We start from the raw sequence: 22895 nt of genomic DNA, 5'->3' as shown, positions 1-22895 counted from the left end.
TCATGCCTCAGCCTCCCCAATAGCCTTTTACATTCTTTTATATCTTTCTTTTGTTGTTGTTGTTGTTGTTCTTTTTAGATATACATGACAGTAGAGTGTATTTTACACTCTACTGTATTATCATACACACATGGAGTATAACTTCCCATTCTTGCGGTGGTACATGATATGGAGTTACACGGGTCATGTATTCATATATGAGCATAGGAAAGTTATGCCTGAATTATTCTACTGTCTTTCCTATTCCCATCCCCCCTCCTTTCTCTTCATTTCTTGTTGTCCAATCCAATGAACTTCTATTCTCCCCCCCCAAAACTCCTTATTGTGTGTTAGCATCCGCATATCAGAAAGAACATTAGGCCTTTGGTTTTTTGGGTTGGCTTTATATCTTTTATTTTAACTCCTCAATTAGTTATTCAGAAAAAGCTTGCTGACCACCTCTTCATACCAGCAGCAAACATTTACCTAGTGTTTAAGACAGATACTCTCTTATATGTTCTATATTAATACACTGTAATAATTTTGCTTAAATAGTGTCAATCTATTAATATTCATGTCTAAAAACAACTGTAGAGGTACACGGTATACCAAAATACTTAGGCACTAGGAAATTTATTTTGATATTCTAGATTCCTATAATCTGACACAGACCAGGTCTTTATAACCTGTGATAGCCTCAGAAGAGATGTATGGTTACAACTCTGCTTTTTGAAAAATTATTTTAGTAAAACTAAAACCCTCTCAGGAAGCTATTTCTAAATAAGCACTTTTAGGGCTGGGGTTGTGGAGTGCTTATCTAGCATGTGTGAGGCACTGGGTTCAATTCTCAGCACCACATAAAAAATAAATGAAATAAAGGCATTGTGTCCATCTATAACTAATAAAAATATCTTTTAAAAATAAGCACTTTTAATGTTATTGAACAAGTGATATATAAGCCAGCTAAGTAGGTAATCAATATGCAGACTTTCTTCTGGGATGCACAGTATTTTATTTTAATTCAAATTCAAAGTTAAAGTTTCTATTAATACATCTAGTATGATTCAGGCCACAGGGTTTATTTTTGAAATATCTTTGTATAGCCTGAGATGTATGTAAAAATTCATTATGATAACCCAGCTCACTACTTAGGTTGCTTAAGTATAAGCTTCCCATAACCTTCAAGAAATTAAGTCCTGAGTGGCTTTGGGTATCCTTGATTGTGAGATTAAGCTATAAATTCCCTTAGGAGAATTAAATGCCTGAACAGAATCTTAATCAGCCTGGACCTGCCAATTGGGATGTTCTTTGGAGATAGAGGTCAAGATGTTTAAAAAAAAAAAAAAAGATTAAAATTGTCCACTAAGCGTTCCAGCTAAAATGCTGATCACATTCCTTCTCCTTCTGCTCAGGCCGTGCAGGGAACAAAATCTGAGCCTGGGGTGGGCGAAAAAGTTTGAAACAGAATCAAGCTATTTTTAGTCCAACAATCAATGTGTGCTAAATGGATTGTGCATGGATCTTTATTCTTATGTTCCAAGAGGTAGAAATGACCCTGTTCAAAAGATAAGAAAGGGAAGGGAAGGGAGAGAGGGAGGGGAGGAAATAAATTCTCGTGTATATGCTGAGTATGCACCGTACCCATCCTATAGTTTAAAGGGTGGGCAGCCTCTTACTGTTCTTTATTCGTAAATGGTGAATGATAATTAATAAAAACTTAATCATGGGCTGGGGTTGTAGCTCAGTGGAAGAGTGCTTGCATAGCATGTGTGAGGCACTGGGTTCGATTCTCAGCACTGCATATAAATAAGTAAAATAAAAGTCCATTGACAACTAAAAAAATATTTAAAATTAAAAAAAAAACTTAATGACCTTGAATAAAGTAAAGGGGCTATGCAAGATTATTTAAAAACAGATTTTTTTTTAACCTCTGTCAGCTCCAGTGCTTCCATTTCTACAGCATGTCCTGAGCAGCACATTCTCACTATTTCTAACTATAGCTTGACCCTTCCTGGCATTTTTCCACTTAATTCTCCATTTGGCACTGGTTTAATGACTAGCTATCAGACAGCAAGTTGATATAACTGTCATATCAGGCCAGAAGTCTATGGCCCTTCTCATTGTCTAATGTAGAGATAAAATAGTCAAAAACAATAATACTATTTTGAATCTATGTCCAAATCATATTCAATACCTGGATGTTGGGAATTTTTAAATATGCTTAAGTTTTTAAAGTTTTTCCCCAAAATATTTGGGATCATGAAGATGCAAGTCCTTATTCCTGCCCTATAGTAACCTCAAAATGCCAAAAATATGTTTGAATGAAGATGAGAAGACATCATTCTGAGAACTATTAAAAAGCTATTGTATTATGTCTCGTTGACACCTATAATAAACCAACTTTCCAAAATAATTGGAAAAGGCATTTCCCATCCTTATTATTAGAGAAACTCCATGTGCATGCTCCTTATAACGATGCCTGCGTTTTATGGCTGATCAATACTCACAGCTCTCTGGGCATATGGGATTACAGCAGGCAACGCGATGACTTCACAGATCTGCAGGATGTGTGCCTCGCCTTCCTCTAATGGAAACCTGAGTCTCCCCAGGGACGCTATTTCCCTCACATCCCTCCCAAGTGCTGACCGTTTTATTCCTGAAGTCCCCCTATCACTGGGCCCGGAGGCAGGAGTGCTGCCCCTTTTACCCCACGTGGCTCTTCTCTGAGATTCTCCCTCACTCTCCCTGAAACACTTGTGCTTTAACTCTCGTGGCATCAGATCATATCATCCTCTACCTAGCCCTGCTGCTGAACCAGGTCTTCAGTGCCACCAAACGTCCACTCATTTCCCTGCATCCTCTCCAGAACTTCTGGTCTTAATTCTGGGCGATCTCCATATGCACACTCCTGTATGGATCTTAGCTGTCCCTTCAGTTCTCAACTTGCTGCTACTGGGAGGCGGGAGGACATTTAGGAGGTGGAGCCCTGTGGGAGGTTTTGGGACCTTGAGGGTGTGCCCTCACTGGGGGCTGTGAGACACTGTTCTCTTCCTCTTTCCTTCACTTAATTTCCTGGCCGTGAGGGACGGGTTTTTGCTTCACTGTGCACTTCTGCTATGATGTGCTATGCCTCCCCCAGAGCCCTAAGAGCAAGATGTCCACCTAGTCATGGACGAGAACCTTCAAAACTGTGAGCCAAAATAAACCTCCTCTCTGAAGTCAGAGGTAATCTCTCTAATGACTTCGGGTGTTTGTAACAGTGACAGAAAACTGGCACAATGCATCCAGGTGACCTCATTCCTGCAGTTCCTTTTCTTGACAGCTCTTCTCTTACTGGTGTCATTCCCGTGCAGAGACCTTAGTGACCCACTCTCCAGGTCGCAATAGCCCACTTCTCCTTTCAAGTCCCAACACCTCCCCAGCTTTCCTCTCAACTGCGGATCTGTCTTCCCACTTCAGTGAGGTGACTGAAGCCAGCGGAAGATGACTTACAGACTCTCTTCTTCTACGTCTATGCGTGGACCGGCATCTGTATCCACATATTCTGCTTTCCCAAGCATAGCCATAGGTGAGATGTCCTTGCTGACCTCCAAAAGTAGTATCACCACTTTTTTTTTTTGGTGGGGGAGGGTACTGGGGATTGAACCCAGACATGCTTTACCACACTGAGCCACATCCCCAGACACCTCCCCACCTACTTTTTTAAAATTTTGAGGCAGGGTATCACTAAGTTGCTTAGGGCCTCCATAAATTGCTGTGGCTGGCCTTAAACTGGCAATCCTCCTGCCTCATCCTCCGGACCAGATGGGATTACAGGTGCGTGCATCACTCGTCTGGCTAATCCCTTCACTTTTGTACCAAATTCCATACCTCTCTCTTTTGCTTAAGGAAATCAATTCCTCCACGCTTTCTTCCCTTTTCCTGGTACAGGCTTAAAGTTTCCCTCTCAGTGGGTTGCTCCTATCAGCATTCACATATGCTGCTACTACTTCCCTTTTCAAACAGACAGAACAAGAACCAATTTGCCCTTGAGCCCATTCCATCTCCTGGCACCTCCTCCTGTCTTTCATCCTCTTTAGAAACACCAATGAAAACATTGTTTCTATTCTGTTTCCAGTTCCTCACCTTTTATTTCCTTGCAAGTCCACTCTAATCAGGCTTTTGTTCCCACCATCCTGGGGAAATTCTCTCACGGGTAACCAGTGACATGCTGCTAAATCAAGGTCAACTCCAGTTCCTCATCTTGTTCGCCCTGTGGGCAGCGGCTCTCTTTACTGGACTGGCAGGAGCCATTCTCTCTCCATCACTCTCTACCTCACTTACTATTGATTTTTAGTTCCTTTTGCTGGTTTCCCTTCTGGTCCCCCACCTCTTGATGCTGAGGGGGCCCAGAGCTCAGTGCTTGGGCCCTTTCTCTTTTCTATCTACACTTCTGTCTTTAATGATCTCACCAACGCCATGACTTTAAATAGCATCTGTCTGCTGACAACTCCAAAATTTACAACTGGACCCCTCGGCCTCTCTCTGAATTCTAGGTCCTTCTCTCCCACTACCCATCCACATCTACACCTGAAGACCTAGTAGAAATTGAAAACTTCACATGTTCAAAACTGAGCTTCTGATTTTCCTCATAAAATTTGTTCTAGCTGAAGACTTCCCCACCTCAATTGATGAAAATTCCATTTTTTTTTAAGTTAACCAAACTAAAATCCTTGGACTAGAGCTATTTTTTTTCCCTCCCTACCTCTGGTTCTGTCCATCCAACCTATTAGAAAATGCTGACTCCATTCTCAAAGATGTTCAAAATATGACTGTCCCTGTGGCCCAGATCACCATCTTCTCATATAACAGACGGGTCATCTGCGATAATTCCCACCTGTATCCTTGCCCCAACAGTCCCGTCCCTCCTGTGCTCAACACCTTCCAGTAATCGTGCAAAGTAAAAACCAAACCCCTGTCAACAGTACGTAAGGCCCTGCAGGATCTGGCTTCCTATTTCCTCTCTTAATTCATCATGCCAGTGTGGTGGTGGTGAAGGGAGAGGTGCATAGATCAATATAAAAGAACGCAAAGTCCAGAAAAATACCCCCATAGACGTGGCTAGTCCATCTTGACAAAGGTGCCAAGGCAATTCAACGGAGAAAACGTAGTTTTTCAACCAATGGTTTCTGGAAACATTGGACATAGACATGCCCCCCCACAAAATCAACTTTAACGTGAACCTCATACTTTATATAAAAATTAACCCTAAGTAGATCATAGATCTACATTTAATACTACAAGGCTTTAGATGAACATTTAGGAGAAAATCTTCATGACTTGGAGATAGAGAAGGATTCTTAAATCTGACACCAAAAGCACAACATGCGAGAAGCTTGTTGTTTTCAGTGCTGCATATTGAAACCAGGGACGTGGACATGCTAGGCAAGTGCTCTGCCACTGTACTATATCCTCAGCCCTCAAAATAAGTTTGTTTTGTTGTATACATTAGATTTAATCACAATGAAAAATTTTTTCTTTGTGTGCCAATATTGAAAGGCCTAGTGGAAGATCCTTAGGCTAGCTGGAGTTATACCCTCAGAAGAGACTGTGGGACTCCAAGCTTTCTGGCTTCTTGTTAGGTAATATGATTTCTCCCTCTAGCAGGTGTTCCTGTCATCTGTCAGGAAGTCCTCACCGGAGCAGAGTGGTGCCAGTACCATGCCCTTGAGTCTCTAGAACTATAGTTAAAAAACTCTTTTATTTAAAAAGTAGCCTGCCTCTGGTATTTTGTTACAGTAATGAAGAACAGACTAATACACGGCAGGAGACGCTTTTAAGAAAATGAGAAGATAAGCTTCATACTGGGAGAAAAATATTTGCAAATCACACCTGACAAAATACTTGTTTTTCTTTCTTTTTTCTTTTTTTTATTGGTTGTTCAAAACATTACAAAGCTCTTGACATATCATATTTCATACATTAGATTCAAGTGGGTTATGAACTCCCATTTTTACCCCAAATGCAGATTGCAGAATCACATCAGTTACACATCCACATTTTTACATAATGCCATATTAGTGACTGTTGTATTCTGCTACCTTTCCTATCCTCTACTATCCTCCCTCCCCTCCCCTCCCATCTTCTCTCTCTACCCCATCTACTGTAATTCATTTCTCTCCTTGTTTATTTTCCCATTCCCCTCACAACCTCTTATATGTAATTTTGTATAACAATGAGGGTCTCACTCCATTCCCATGCAATTTCCCTTTTCTCTCACTTTCCCTCCCACCTCATGTCTCTGTTTAATGTTGATCTTTTCTTCCTGCTCTTCCTCCCTGCTCTATTCTTAGTTGCTCTCATTATATCAAAGAAGACATTTGGTATTTGTTTTTTAGGGATTGGCTAGCTTCACTAAGCATAATCTGCTCTAGTGCCATCCATTTCCCTGCAAATTCCATGATTTTGTCATTTTTTAGTGCTGCGTAATACTCCATGGTGTATAAATGCCACATTTTTTTTTATCCATCATCTATTGAAGGGCATCTGGGTTGGTTCCACAGTCTAGCAATTGTGAATTGTGCTGCTATGAACATCGATGTGGCAGTATCCCTGTAGGACACTCTTTTAAGGTCTTCAGGGAATAGTCCGAGAAGGGCAATAGCTGGGTCAAATGGTGGTTCCATTCCCAGCTTTCCCAGGAATCTCCATACTGCTTTCCAAATTGGCCGCACCAGTTTGCAGTCCCACCAGCAATGTACAAGAGTACCCTTTTCTCCACATCCTCGCCAGCACTTGTTGTTGTTTGACTTCATAGTGGCTGCCAATCTTACTGGAGTGAGATGGTATCTTAGGGTGGTTTTGATTTGCATTTCTCTGACTGCTAGAGATGGTGAGCATTTTTTCATGTACTTGTTGATTGATTGTATGTCCTCCTCTGAGAAGTGTCTGTTCAGGTCCTTGGCCCATTTGTTCATTGGGTTATTTGTTATCTTATTGTCTAATTTTTTGAGTTCTTTGTATACTCTGGATATTAGGGCTCTATTTGAAGTGTGAGGAGTAAAAATTTGTTCCCATGATGTAGGTTCCCTATTTACCTCTCTTATTGTTTCTCTTGCTGAGAAAAAACTTTTTAGTTTAAGTAAGTCCCATTTGTTGATTCTTGTTATTAACTCTTGTGCTATGGGTGTCCTATTAAGGAATTTGGAGCCCGACCCCACAATATGTAGATCGGAGCCAACTTTTTCTTCTATCAGACGCAGAGTCTCTGATTTGATATCTAGCTCCCTGATCCATTTTGAGTTAACTTCTGTGCATGGTGAGAGGAGGGGATTCAGTTTCATTTTGCTGCATATGGATTTCCAGTCTTCCCAACACCATTTGTTGAAGATGCTATCCTTCCTCCATTGCATGCTTTTAGCTCCTTTATCAAATATAAGATAGTTGTAGCTTTGTGGATTAGTCTCTGTGTCCTCTATTCTGTACCATTGGTCCACCTGCCTGTTTTGGTACCAGTACCATGCTGTTTTTGTTACTATTGCTCTGTAATATAGTTTGAAATCTGGTATCGCTATACCGCCTGATTCACACTTCCTGCTTAGAATTGCTTTTGCTATTCTGGGTCTTTTTTTTTTTCCATATGAATTTCATGATTGCTTTATCTATTTCTACAAGAAATGCCATTGGGATTTTGCTTGGCATTTCATTAAACCTATAGAGAGCTTTTGGTAATATCGCCATTTTGATGATGTTAGTTCTGCCTATCCATGAACAGGGTATATTTTTCCATCTTCTAAGATCTTCTTCTACTTCTCTCTTTAGGGTTCTGTAGTTTTCATTGTATAAATCTTTCACCTCTTTTGTTAGGTTGATTCCCAAGTATTTTTTTTTGAGGATATTGTGAATGGAGTGTTTTTCTTCATTTCCGCTTCAGAAGTTTTGTTGCTGATATACAGAAATGCCTTTGATTTATGCGTGTTGATTTTATATCCTGCCACTTTGCTGAATTCATTTATTAGTTCTAGTAGTTTTTTTGTACACCCTTTTGGGTCTTCTAGGTATAGAATCATGTCATCTGCAAATAGTGATAATTTAAGTTCTTCTTTTCCAATTTTTATGCCTTTAATTTCTTTCGTCTGTCTAATTGCTCTGGCCAGTGTTTCGAGAACTATATTGAATAGAAGTGGTGATAGAGGGCATCCCTGTCTTGTTCCAGATTTTAGAGGGAATGCCTTCCATTTTTCTCCATTCAGAACGATGCTAGCCTGAGGCTTAGCATAGATAGCTTTTACAATGTCGAGGGAAGTTCCTGTTATCCCTAGTTTTTCTACTGTTTTGAACATAAAGGGATGCTGTACTTTGTCGAATGCTTTTTCTGCATCTATCGAGATGATCATATGGTTCTTTAAGTCTATTGATGTGGTGAATAACATTTATTGATTTCCATATATTGAAACATCCTTGCATCCCAGGGATGAATCCTACTTGATCATGGTGCACAATTTTTTTGATGTGCCTTTGTATCCGATTCGCCAGAATTTTATTGAGGATTTTTGCATTTAGGTTCATCAGAGATATTGGGCTGTAGTTTTCTTTCTTTGAGGTGTCTTTGTCTGGTTTCAGAATCAGGGTGATGTTGGCCTCATAGAATGAATTTGGCAGAGCTCCCTCTTTTTCTATTTCCTGAAATAACTTGAAAAGAATTGGTATTAATTCTTCTTTAAAGGTTTTGTAAAACTCCGCTGTATACCCATCCGGTCCTGGGCTTTTCTTGGTTGGTAGTCTTTTGATGGCTTCTTCAATTTCATCCATTGATATTGGTCTGTTCAAATTGTGTGTATCCTCCTGACTCAGTCTGGGCAAATCATATGACTTAAGAAATTTATCGATGTCTTCACTATCCTCTATTTTATTGGAATATAGGTTTTCAAAATAATTTCTAATTGTCTTCTGTATTTCTGTAGCATCTGTTGTGATATTGCCTTTTTCATCCCGTATGTTAGTAATTTGAGTTCTCTCTTCTTCTCTTCGTTAGCATGGCTAAGGGTCTGTCGATCTTATTTATTTTTTCGAAGAACCAACTGTTAGTTTTGTTAATTTTTTCAATAGTTTCTTTTGTTTCAATTTCATTGATTTCCGCTCTGATTTTAATTATTTCTTGCCTTCTGCTACATTTGCTGTTGTTTTGCTCTTCCTTTTTTAGGGCTTTGAGATGAAGTGTGAGCTCATTTATTTGTTGGTTTTTCCTTTTTTTGAGGAATGACCTCCAGGCGATGAATTTCCCTCTTAAAACTGCTTTCATTGTGTCCCATAGATTCCGATATGTTGTGTCTGTATTTTCATTTATCTCTAAGAATTTTTTGATTTCCTCCTTTATGTCTTCTGTAACCCATTGATCATTCAGTAACATATTGTTCATTTTCCATGTGATGTAGGATTTTTCCTTCCTTCTTTTATCATTGATTTCCAGTTTCATTCCAGTATGATCAGATAAAATGCATGGTATTATCTCCACCCCTTTATATTTACTGAGGGTTGCCCTATGGCATAATATATGGTCTATTTTTGAGAAGGATCCATGTGCTGCTGAGAAAAAAGTATATCCACTTGATGATGGTTGATATATTCTCTATATGTCAGTTAAGTCTAGGTTATTTGTTGTGATATTGAGTTCTATAGTTTCTTTATTCAACTTTTGTTTGGAGGATCTGTCCAATGGTGAGAGAGGTGTGTTGAAGTCACCCATAATTATTGTGTTGTGGTCTATTTGATTCTTGAACTTGAGGAGAATTTGTTTTATGAATGTCGCAGCACCATTATTTGGTGCATAAATATTGATAATTGTTATTTCTTGTTGGTGGATGGTTCTTTTTAACAGTATATAATGTCCTTCTTTATCCCTTTTGATTAACTTAGTCTTGAAGTCGATTTTATTCGATATGAGGATGGCCACCCCTGCTTGCTTACGAGGACCGTGTGCATGGTATATTTTTTCCCATCCTTTCACCTTTAGCCTGTGTATGTCTTTTCCAATCAGATGTGTCTCCTGGAGGCAGCATATTGTTGGATTTGTTTTTTTAATCCATGTTACCAGCCAATGTCGCTTTATTGGAGAGTTTAAGCCATTAACGTTTAGAGTTACTATTGATATATGGTTTGTACTGCCAGCCAGGTTTGATTATTTATCTTTTTTTTTAATTTAGTTTGTTTCTCCATGATTAGCTTTCCCCCCACCCTCTGTCATTACTGAGGCACTTCCCATTGATGGTTTTGGTTATTGTTTTTCATTTCTTCCTCGTGTAGTGTTTTGCTCAAGATGCTTTGCAATGCTGCTTTTCTGGCTGCAAATTCTTTTATCTTTTGTTTATCATGAAAGATTTTTATTTCGTTGTCATACCTGAAGCTTAATTTTGCTGGATACAGAATTCTTGGTTGGCATCCATTATCTTTCAGTGTTTGAAATACGTTGTTCCAGGATCTTCTCGCTTTCAGCATCTGTGATGAAAAATCCATTGTTAACCTTATTGGTTTACCCCTGAATGTAATCTGCCTCCTTTCTCTTGTAGCTTTTAATATTTTCTCTTTGTTCTGTATATTGGCTATCTTCATAACAATGTGTCTTGCCGTTGGTCTACTGTGATTTTGTGTGCTCAGTGTCCTGTATGTGTCTACAATTTGTATATCCATTTCCTTTTTTATTTCTGGAAAGTTTTCTGTAATTATTTCATTCAGCAAGTTACTCATTCCCTTGGCTTGAATCTCTGTACCTTCTTCTATCCCGATTACTCGTAAGTTTGGTTTTTTTATGTTATCCCATATCTCTTGGATGTTTTTCTCGTGATTTTTTAACCAGCCTTTCTGAGTTGGCTAGACTCTTTTCAAGATGATATATTTTGTCTTCATTATCTGACGTTCTGGCTTCTACTTGCTCCACTCTGTTAGTGATACTCTCAATTGAGTTTTTAATTTGGTTTATTGTTTCCTTCATTTCTAGAATTATTGTTTGATTTTTTTATAATCTCTATCTCCTGATAAAGATGTTAACTTCTTCTTTTATCTGTTTATGTAATTCATTTTCAATGTGTTCTTTCACTGTTTGGATTTGCTGTCTCGTATCCTCCTTAAGGTTCCATTTCATCTGTCTAAGGTGTTCCTTGAGTTCTTTATATGACCATTTTTCTGGTGACTCTAGGTCCTCCTGAATATTTAGGCTGTCCTTCATTGTTTGTACTCCTTTTCTTCCTTGCTTTTTTATGCTGCTCATGTTACTTCTTGTTCTGTTTGACTGCTGAGTTACCTTTACTCTTATAAATTTATTTGATGCTTTGGAAGAAAGATATTAGAAGGGAAGGGAAGAAGTCACTAAAGAGAATGAGAGTAGGCAGGTAGAATTCAAGGAAGGGGGAATAAGAAAATTGAAAAGAAATGAAAATACAAAAGAAAAAAATAGAAAATAAAGAAAGAAAAAAAATTTTTTTAAAAATAATGATAATAAAAAAATGAAAATTAAAATAAAATAATAATAATAAAATAAAAAATTTTAAAAAATTAAAAACATTAAAAAAGTTAAAGAACAACAACAAAAAAATGAAAATGAAAGAAAAAAACCCAAATTTTAAAAAAATAAATAATAATAATAATAATAAATGCAGTCATAGAGTTCGATTAACTTCTCTTCCAGTAGGTGGAGCTGTGCCCACTGGGCCAAGCTTCTCCTCTCAATAGGTGGGATCCAATCACCGTGCAGCAGCTCTTCCTCCCAGACTGGGCGGGTCTCCAATCCTGAGTGCCTAGGGCCTCCTCTTGTGTTTCCTCGAGCCAGGCCCCGCTCACCCGTGACGCTTACTTACCACAATACTGGCTACACGCCAGGTCTGCTGCTCCTGGGAGCCCTGTTTTCATGAACCCCTGGGCACACTCTCCCTGTTTGCCTCCCTCAGACCCTAAGTTTGTAGAGCTTGGGGCTGAGAACCCCCAGCGAATTTGCTTGCCCTCCGGTAGCCACGCCCCCGGTAGCTGGTGCAAGAGAACTCAGTTGTCAGCACTGGTGGGAGCGGTAGCCGGGAGTTCCGCGCCGCGAGTCCCGCATCACTCCTGATTCCCTCGGTCTGGCTATCGCGCTCACAGGAGAGCTGGGAGGGGCCCTTAAGGTTTCCCCGCTGTGTGGAGAGGGATGGCTAGGAGATTACACACCTGTCGCCGCTGGTTTCAATGAAGTTATCTCCTCTGCCCGTGACGTCAGTTCTCTGCCATGGTGGTATCCCATGCAAATGGTGACCGTTCGTTCCCTTTGCCGGGTGACCAATGCAACGGGTGGGTCCTGACTGTCTCTCCCAAGCCCCGTTTCAATCCTGTGGCCACTGCCTATGAAGGCTCAGTTGGCTTTTACCTCTGTAAGTTCAGAACGGCCGACCAGTTACTTCAGCAGGATCGTTAGTGCTGAGTCACGAGAAGCAGGCGAACCGGAGCTTGAATGCAGCCGATCCGGGCTCGGTGTGTGTTCTGAGAGGCCCAGACTGTTGGCCCCAGATCCATGTCAGCTCGGCATTGCCTAGTGATCCTGAGCAAACAGCATTTAGACAGTTTATGACTCCCTATGCCCGCGCAGCTGGAGAGGTCAGAGACTTGATCTCTCCGAGTCCGATGCCATGTTGGATCGACCTGACAAAAGACTTGTATCTAGAGTATATAAAGAATTCTCAACATTTCCATAGGAAAAGAAACAACTAAATTAAAAATGGGCAAAAGCCTGAAGAGACACTTACCAAAGAGAATATGTAGAAAGCAAAGAAGCCCAAGAAATATTCAATATTATTATCCATTGTGAAAATGCAAATTGAAACCACAATGAGATACCACTACTTGCCTACCAGAGTAATAATAGTTAGAAAATACTGACAATACTGAATGTTGAAAAGGATGAAATCTGGGCAACAAAAACTCTCGTGCAATGCTAGGGGGAGTGCAAAATGGTACAGCCATGCTGGAAAAGCTAAACACACCTTACCATTATAACCTAGCGCAACCACTCTCTAAGTAGTTACCCTGGAAAAATGAACACTTATGCTCACTCAAAAACATAAATGTACATGAATGCATACAGAAGTGCTACTTATCACCACAAAAATCTGAAAATAACCCACATTTCCCTCCATAGGTGAATCAGTTAAACAAACACAGTGGAATGCTAGTCAGCAATAAAAAGGACCGGACTTAATGGATGCAAGGACTTAAATGAATCTCGAGGGCATGATGCTGACAGGAAGGACCCATTTTCAAAAGATTACATACCATAAGATGACGTTTTTATGACATTCCTGAAAAGACAAAACTAGTGGTGACAGCTTGTAGGCTCTCAAAAGCACCTAAATGGCATCTGGCTTCACCACAGGCACCGAAGATGTGGAATGAATGAATAAATGTAGGACTGCAAAGCTGAAGATCCAAAAATATTAAAAACCCAAGATGAATGTCTAAAGAGAAGCTCAACACTTAGGTCCAAGAGCTCAAATTCTCAAGGATTTCCACCAGGTGGAAAGACAGCCCATGATGTCATGTTTTTTGTTTGTTTTGTTTTTCTTTTAAATCAGGCACATGTTTTAAAGAGACACTGCATGTCTGTCTGAAAACCAGGATGCTCAGGCATCCTGAAACCTGCCACATGGGGAAGCACTAATAATGGATCTAGATATGTTTAGTCTGAAAGAGAAATGACGAGACAGCTCTTTCCAAATATTTGAAATTGCTGAGCATGGCCTAAAATTGTCAAGTGAAATAGAAAACAACAACCACAACAAATATTCTCTGTAGTGCCAGAGGCTAGAAATATGGCCAGCTGGTAAGAAGTACATGGACCAATTTTCCCTTAATAAAAAGAAGCAGTTTAATAATTAGTGCTGCCACACAATGGGACAGGCAGCCTTGGAAAGAAGGCAGAAGACAGGGAATGAATAGTAATTTATTTTATTATTTTTAAATTTTTATTTACTGATTGATTGTGGTGCTGGTGATGAACCCAAGGCTTTCCACATGCCAGGCAAGCACTCTACCACTGAGCTACAGCCCAAGTCCATGAACAGTGCATTAGCATGGTCATAGCACCTGTCTTCTCACCGAGGACTTTCAAGCATTGCCATCTACATGTTGTAAGTAAGGAAACTAAAGCTTAAAGAATACTACAGTTTAGGTAAGTGTCCCCCAACAACCTACATGGTATATAAACTCTTGGTCTCCAGCTTGGTGCTCTTGGGAGGTAGTAGAGACTTTAAGGGGCCAGGTGGGACACCTTCCTGTCATTGGGGGCATGTCCTTGAAGGGGGTAGAAGAAAAGCCTAGCCCCTTAGTTTCCTACTGTTTTTGAGTCCCAGTCAAGAGGAAAGGTTCTGTTCTGCTATTCATTCACTACCATGATGTGCTGCCTTACTTGAAGCAACAGAGTCACTTGATCATGGACTACAATTTCCAAAACTGTGAGCCAAAATAAACTTTTTTGTTTTACAAGTTTTTCATCTCAGGTATTTGTCACAGTAATAGAATGCTGACTAACACAGAGAACAAATGTAAGTTGCCCAATATCACATACTTGGCCACTGGTACAGCTAAAATTCACACAGGGATGGCTAACTTCTAAAACATGTTCTTTCAGTTTCGTTTAATTCAATTTGACTCAATAAAAATTATTTTTAAATTTTAATTTCTAATATCTGATTTTGGTTAGCCTTGATGTTGGGGATACCAAGGTAAATGATAGACAAAATATAGTCCTTTCTTTGAAAGGGGCTCACAGTTTCTCTTTGCCATAATTCTGGAAGAGTCTGAATAACAAATATATGGCCATTTAGGGATGTTAAAGAAATATTATTGTTCTGGGAGAAGTATTTACTAAATAACCATTGCAGTTCCTTCCCACCCTAGGATTTTATGAATATGAGTTCCTTGTGGTAGAATAGATGTACTTTCAAAATGTTCATATAATGAATTTCTGGAAATTGGGTCACTGGCATATTATGAAATTTGATTTTTTTACTCCACTGAGAGAAAAATTGGACTTTCAAATGTGGTAAAAATCATATGGACTGAGGCTGGGGTTGTGGCTCAGTGGTAGAGCGCTCACCTAACACATATGAGGCACTGGGTTCAATCCTCAGCACCACATAAAAATGAATAAATAAAATAAAGGTATTGTGTCCAACTACAACTAAAAAAAAATTTTTTTTAAATCATATGGCGTAAGGGGCTGGGATTGTGGTATCATTTGCCTAGCATGTGTGAGGCACTGGGTTTGATCCTCGGCACCCACATAAAAATGGGTCAATAAAATAAAGGTATAAAAAATGTTGCATCTGTTTAAAAAAAAACTTAAAAAAATCATATGGAGTAAGCATCTTTTAAAATATAAAAGTCATATCCCACTAAAATGGGATTACAAATTAAATTATTGTCAAGCCAGGCACGTAGTATATGCCTATAATTCTAGCTACTTGGGAGCATGAAGCAGAAGGATTACAAATTCAAGGCCAATGTGGGTGACTTAGACTTTACCTCAAAAAATGAAATGAAATAAAATGAAATAAAGGGCTAAGAAATATAGCTCAGTGTAGAGCATTTGCTAATATGCAAGAAGACCTAAGTTCTTAGTCCAGTACTGCAAAAAAAAAAAAAAAAAATTAGCTCTTGTCTTGGTCTATTCTTGCTGCTAAAACAAAATACCTAAGGCTGGGTAATTTCTAAAGAACAGAAACTCATTTCTCACAGTTCTGGAGGCCAGACATCTAAGGTCAAAGCACCAGAAGCTGTGGTGTCTCGGGAGGACCCAGTCTTGACTCCCAAGATGGTGCCTTATTGCTGCAGCCTCTGGAAGGGAGCAATGCTGTGTCCTCACGTGGCAGAAGGGCCAAAGAGCCTACCTAGTTCCCCACCTCTTTTATAAGTGCTAATCCCATTATGAGTGCACTGTTCTCATGATTTCATCACCTCTTAATACTACCACATTACTGATTAAGTTTCAACACATGAATCTGAAAGAGACACAGTAAGACCACAGAAGCTATTGTGCTAATTCTCGATACATTCTTCAAGAATTTAATTAGTTTGAGCCAAGATTCAGAAGAGGCTGACGTGCTTTTGGCAGCTACCATGACAAGGCTAAGAGCGTATAGATCAGAGCCAGTTTTTTTTGATTCTGGCTTGTCACTTAGTGCAAGTACATTGAACAAATATCTAAATGTCTCTTCAATTCACATGTCCCATTTTCCATTTTAGTAAAATGGGATAATATGCTCAAACATAGATACAGAATTCAGAACAGTGTCCAGTGCTCAATAAAGTTACTTTAAAGTACAGGCTGAATCTTACTTTTGACTTAATAAGTTTTTTGTTTATTTGTTTGTTGGTTGGTTTTTGCTCTGCCAGGGCTGAACAGAGGACCTCACACATGCTAGGCAAGCACTCCACCCCTGAGTTATACCCCTGGACCAATTATTCATTGTTTAACTCCAATCTGCTGCATTCCACCTAAGAGGTCTATCTTATGTGACACACCAATTCTGTTTAGAAATACTGATCCAAATGCTTTGTGTGCTTTGTAAATATTACAGTAAATTCTAACAAATGTTACTAAGCAAGCAGTAGGTAATATTAAAGGTTTAATTATCCTACTTTATGGTTTCATCAGTGTGGATTTTAGTTAAATTTAGTACAAAGAAATTGTTTAATTAACACTGTCCAAATAAACCTACTTTGGTTATCTCTCTTAGACCTAATACACTGAAGGTAGAAAAATGAAATCCAAACCTGTTTCAGTAAGCTCTGTTTAGGAACTAGAGTAATCTATTGCTTTATGTTCTCACCTAAGTGTTGCTACTGAAGAGAACACAGGGGTTTTCCCCCCACTGTCTATTACTGATTTTATAAAATTAACTTCTAACTTGTTTAAGATTAACTTCTAATTTGATTCTTTGATTTGGATAGCTTTTTATTTATACTATCTATAATTTTAAATATTATTTAAAACAGTTTACCATTAAAGACATGCTTATAGTAAGGCTGACAAAATGTCAAATGTCTTAAAAATTGAGAGGAATATATGAAAATCTAAGTTAGTTTTTGACAGTTAAACATAGTTCTGAGGCCAAGGCAGAAAGAAAAGCATATTGTAATCCAACTGCCCAACCTGAACCACAATAGAAAGGATTTCCATGGTGGTAAATTAAGAGACATTTATCTAATGTTTCTTTAATCTAAGAACACAGATCTACATAATGAGTGATATCTTCATGGACTTTCATAGGGGTGTAGAAAATTATTAATGATAATAGCATATGCTTATTATGGACTTACTCTATGCCAATATAACCTTAAAACAAATTTTACCAATATCAGGAATATAAAACTTTTAGCAGAACTGAGAAAACTGATTTCCTAATACTTAATTAGGCAATTTTTCCATTTGGCCTCCATACTTTCCTATAACTACTATATATGCAAGACAAATTGACCTGGGAATTACACACACATACACACATGCATATATGTGTAAAGCTAACATACTGCACACAACTTCAGAAACTCACTTTTGCCAATACCAATGATCCTACTGAAACAAAGAGATGAGCCCTTTTAGTAAATACACATGCTTTCATTAATTATTAAATTCACACAACATCTGTCAAGCTGATGATTTACTAAGCTTTGGTTGTCCTTACGTATTTTTCACGGTCTATGATGCATAGTTTTTCTAACTTATTGATGTCTCTTCCAATCACTATGTATCAATGAGTACAAAAAATAAATTAAGTTGAGCCTACAATAAAAACAAGTCTGAGATTTCAATTTAATATCAACCATCAAAAGTATGTTATGCACATCTTAATCTCAGCAGCGTGGGAGGCTGAGTGAGACAGAAGAATTGCAAGTTCAAAGCCAGCCTCAGCAAAGGCAAGGTGCTAAGCAACTCAGTGAGACTCTGTCTCTAAATAAAATACAAAACAGGGCTGGAGATGGGGCTCAGTGGTTGAGAGCCCTGAGTTCAAACCCCAGTATGCCCCCCAAAAGGTATGTTATGAGTTAACTAAAAATACATATAATTTATTTCTATTCTCCTTTTATAATACGTGTTCTGCTCTAAATGCTAATAATAATGTTTTTAAGGGCATCAAAACAACTTGAAGCCTGACGAAAAACAGTAGGCCCTAGAGATACAGTAATGCCACTAGATTTCAGCCTGTCAGAACATCAACAAACACACTTAGGAAACCAGGAAACTAACAAGTTTTTTATTTTTTTCTTTCAATTACCTGACAAATCTGAATGAATATATTCATAGCCTAAATTGCCTTGAGCTGCTTTAGATTAAAAAAAAATGTATGTACCAAGCTATTCTCTTACTGCACAGCAATTCCCCCAAATGTACAGAAACCTAAGTGTTCTCAAGGAATTCATTCAGGAGATCATGGTGCTCAGCAGTTATCCAAATTGTGATCCTTCTGGTCCTCCCTTCTTCAGCTTTGGACAGACCAAAAAGTCTGAATCAGTGGATCTTAAAATGTTTCCGGAACAACAGCCACAGCATCACCTGGGAACTTGTTAGAAATGCATATTCTATTAATAAGATGTTCAATTAAGGAACCCAGTTGGTTGTGGACCTAGCAGCTGCACGCCAATAATTGCTGCATGGGTGTGGGGTGCTAAAAGACATCTGCACCTCTTCTACCAATTGCAGATGTGCATGCTGTCTGCATGTGTTGAAATATCACACTGAGCCCCATTAATATGTACAATTAATACATGTTAATAAAAAGTAACCTAAATTGCTGAAAATGGAGTGATAGAATATGAAGTTTCCCAAAATGGCCTTACGGGGTTTAATGGATAAAGCTGCATTTGATTATAAAGCTGCATTTGGTTATTTCTGTCCCCAAGCTATCCGGCACTAAAGAATGACCCTAGAAGTCTCAAAAGGATATGGTGTGTGATGTTGCCTTGTGAAGGATGATGAGGGTAGTTTGGTGGAGGCTCAGGGTCTGATGGAGATCCCCCAATCTAATTCATACTGGCTATCATTTGCTACCTTCCTTACAACCAGTAAAATGGATTGGGGTTCTGTATTACGAGACTCCATGGCCCTCAGAATACTCCCCTGGGATTCATTCCCCAGTGAGGAGCATCTTGGGTTAACACTGCTGTCGTTTTCAGTTCACACTGCTGCAGAGGATTACAGCCCACCATTCTTCTCCACGTTGTATTAAAACAGGCAATGAAGGGAGGAAGTGCTAAGGTCACTATATTTTTTAAATACACCTTGGCAAAACTGTCAAGGCCATTCCTAACCCATAAAATTTTTAATTCTTAAAAAACAGTAAAAGTGAGGAAAGCTCATCTCAGAGCAAGCTGCCATTTTGCTAAAAAGGCAGGAAAACTGCTAGCATCAGTATTACGTGCTTCTTGCTTAACACAGCTCCTTGGATGAAAGCAAAGGTTTTATTCATCTCTCGGGCAGACAGCATTTTGTATTGTTTCTCTCTCCCACACAAGTATTGCAGGGTTTACTTGTTTACCTCCTTCAGATCCTGCACAATGGCCGTGAGCCTCTCATTTTCTGCTTGGACATTAGTGACCACAGCCCGGCTCTGTTTCAGTTCATTCTGCATCTCCAAGATCTTGCCCAGATAGTAAGCTTCCTTCGATGCAGACTCCTGCAGAAGCGTTTCCTCCCGAGTCTCACCATCTTCAGCGACTTTACGATGGATGGAGAAGGACTGCCCAAATGCCTGTAGAGTATTTGGAAAGAAAAAAATGTGCATAATGAAATATACCACAGCACTCTTAAGCAGACATGGAAAATGTTTTGTTTGGCTTTGTGTATTTAAAAAAAAAAAAAAAAAAAAAAGCTATGCTGAAAGACCTCCAGAAGAAAAATAATAATAACTAATAAAAAACATAGGTAACAATCTAATAGCTCTAATTAGTGCCTGAAATCCTTTTTGAATAATTCAAATCCTTTTGAGGGAAAAGGGTGCTGGAGATAAACCCAAAGCTTCCTGCATGTTAAGCACATGCTCTACCATGGAGCGAAAGCTTCAGTCCCTTCAAAACCCAATTTTAAGGAGAGAAAAAAAAATCAAACATCTTGCAAAAATAGCTATGTGTTAAAGAAAAAATTGAAAAACATTACTGGCTGTTTTATGTTATTTTTGTTCAGACAGATTCTATTGAAAAACACTTGATTGTTAATCAGTACATTAAAATTCATGTCACCTTTGTTCTAGAAAAATATCCCACAGCTAGGCACAGTGGTGCACACCGGTAACCCCAGCAGCTCTGGGAGACTTAGGTAAGAGGATCACAAGTTCAAATCCAGCCTCAGTAATTTAGCAAGACCCTAAGAAATTTAGCGAGATCCTGTCTCAAAGAAGTAAAAAACAAAAAAGGGGGCTGGGGTTGTGGCTCAGCGGTGGAGTGCTTGCCTAGCACGTTTGAGGCCCTGGGTTCGATCCTCAGCACCACATAAAAATAAACAAAAAATAAAACTATTGTGTCCAACTCAAAAATAAATATTTTAAAAAAGGAGGGCTGGGGATGTGGCTCAGTGGTTAAGCTTCTAGGTTCAGACCCCAGTAACCTCCCTCAAAAAAAAAAAAAATCCCACAAATATTTCCCAGAAAGAAAATAATAGCTTCACTAGCTTTCTAATACATTAGCCTAATGTCAGAACAATTATCAACAAGTGCCCTTCAAAGAGAAAATCATCAAACAACATTCAAATGGCCCAGTACCACAAAGACATTGAAATGTAATCTCTGTAAGAAAACATTTATCTATTTATTTGTGCAGAAAGAAATCTAGGAGAATAAACCAGAAACTAAACAAGTTGGTTGTCTCCAGGGGATGGTGGGAATGGGGTGAAAAGACTGGGGGAATGAAATGTCCTGGAGGGAAGAAGGGGCACAAGGCTTCTCCGATTATGCCTTCTCAAATAGTCTGACTCCTAGAATGACAGTAATGCCTCACAAATACACATTAGAAATCAACCTCTATGTGCTGTGGAAACCCCAAATAGAACACAAATAGTATAAGGACAAACCCAACTGTATTATAACTGAATAACAAAGTCACACCAGAAGGTATATGGAATAAAAATCAAAGCTTAGCATTTTATTTTTTTATTTTAATTTTATTTTTATTTTTTTTAAAGAAAGAGTGAGAGACAGAGAGAGAGAGAGAGAGAGAGAGAGAGAATTTTTTTAATATTTATATTTTAGTTTTGGGCGGACACAACATCTTGGTTGGTATGTGGTGCTGAGGATCGAACCTGGGCCGCACGCATGCCAGGCGAGCGCGCTACCGCTTGAGCCACATCCCCAGCCCGAAGCTTAGCATTTTAGAAAACAATATTTTTACTATACACTATGAGGTTAAAGACAACATGGACACTGAGGGCAGTGGTGCACACCTGTAATCCCCGTAGCTCAGGAGACTGAGGTAAGAGGTCTGCAAGTTCAGAACCAGCCTCAGCAATTTTGCAAGACCCTAAGCAACTCAGCGAGACCCTGTGTCTAAATAAAATATGAAAAGGGTTGGAGTTGTGGCATGTGGCTCAGTGGTAAAGTACCCCTGGGTTCAATTCCTGGTACCAAATAAATAAATAAATAATTTAAAAAAAAAATTAAAAAAAAAGACAACATGGACTTCCTCAAAACACTATATAATCTAGCTGGTGAAGTTGTTTTTCATAGAGATTATGAAAGCAATGTTTCTCATTGTTGGAGAAAGGAGCTGCAAATAAGGAAGGGAGAAATTGAGAAGGAAACTAGTGGTGGAGGAAGTTATCAGGATAAACATGATTTAATGGGTAAATAAATATTCACAGATTGAGAGAGAGAAAGGCTTCTCAAAGGTATGCATATTCACACACACACACACACACACACACACACACACACACACACACATACTTCCCAGCTCTGTCAGCTGTAGGACCCAGAAGCAATGGCATGCCAGTAGCAATAAGCACACCCAGCACCCAGATTTTGTTCCTCAATATCAATCTCCAATAAAAAGAGAAAGGCTCTTTGGAAAAATTGGTCCTAGGGTTGGAGTACAATGAGCTTGGCATATCTGTGATAGCCAAGAGTAATAAAATGCTTTTTAAAAAACAATGGGGAGGGCTGGGGTTGTGGCTCAGAGGTAGAACACTCACCTAGCATGCATGGGGCACTGGGTTCTATCCTCAGCATCACAGAAAATAAAATAAAGATATTGTGTCTGCCTATAATTAAAAAAAATAAATATTAAAAAAAATGGGGAGGGGCTGGGGTTGTGGCTTGCCTATCATGTGCAAGGCTCTGGGTTCGATCCTCAGTACCACATAAAAACAAATAAATAAAATAAAGGTTTTGTGTCCATCTACAACTAAAAAAATATTTAAAAAGATAAAAATAAAATCAATGAGGAGACTGGCATGGTGTCACACACCTGGAAATCCCACAACTCAGGAGGAAGGTCAGGAAGATCACAAGGTCATGGCCAGTCTGGACAACTTAGTTAAGATCCTCTCTCAAAAAATATAAAAGAACTGGGATATAGCTCAATGATGGAGTGCTTGCCTAGCATGTGCAAGGCCCTGAGTTCAATCCCCAGGACCACATTTGGAGATGTGGTCTCACACTGGGATGAGAGTCTACATCTTGGGAGCAAATTTTTACCACTCCCATATCAGATACAGCACTAATCTGTAGGGTATACAAAGGACTAAAAAAGCTAACCACCAAAAAGACAAATAGCCCAATCAATAAATGGGCCAAGGAACTGAACAGGCACCTCTCAGAAGATGATATACAATCAATCAACAAATATATGAAAAAATGTTCAACATCTCTAGCAATTATAGAAATGCAAACCAAAACTATCTAAGATTTTATCTCACTTCAGTCAGAATGGCA

The 22895-nt window shown here is 39.0% G+C and overlaps 1 protein-coding gene across 13 annotated transcripts in view; it reads right to left on the bottom strand.

The window, feature by feature from the left end:
• The window catches only part of BICD1 (BICD cargo adaptor 1), a 245684-nt gene that overhangs the window by 127401 nt on the left and 95388 nt on the right, over positions 1 to 22895 (bottom strand). For all 13 annotated transcript variants that reach the window (XR_014024008.1, XR_014024009.1, XM_081309424.1 and 10 more), the window contains exon 2: positions 19512 to 19724. Coding sequence is in view for 11 of the 13 variants with exons in the window: in XM_081309424.1 (XP_081165550.1) it covers positions 19512 to 19724 (213 nt within the window). In the remaining 2 variants the exon portion in view is untranslated. The remainder of the gene's footprint in view (positions 1 to 19511; positions 19725 to 22895) is intronic.

This window comes from Spermophilus citellus, assembly GCF_964194105.1.
Source record: "Spermophilus citellus genome assembly, chromosome: 10".
In the NCBI taxonomy this organism is placed as follows: domain Eukaryota; kingdom Metazoa; phylum Chordata; class Mammalia; order Rodentia; family Sciuridae; genus Spermophilus; species Spermophilus citellus.
The sequence above is the reverse complement of the archived record's forward strand: the minus strand, read 5'-3'. Positions and strand labels throughout refer to the sequence as shown.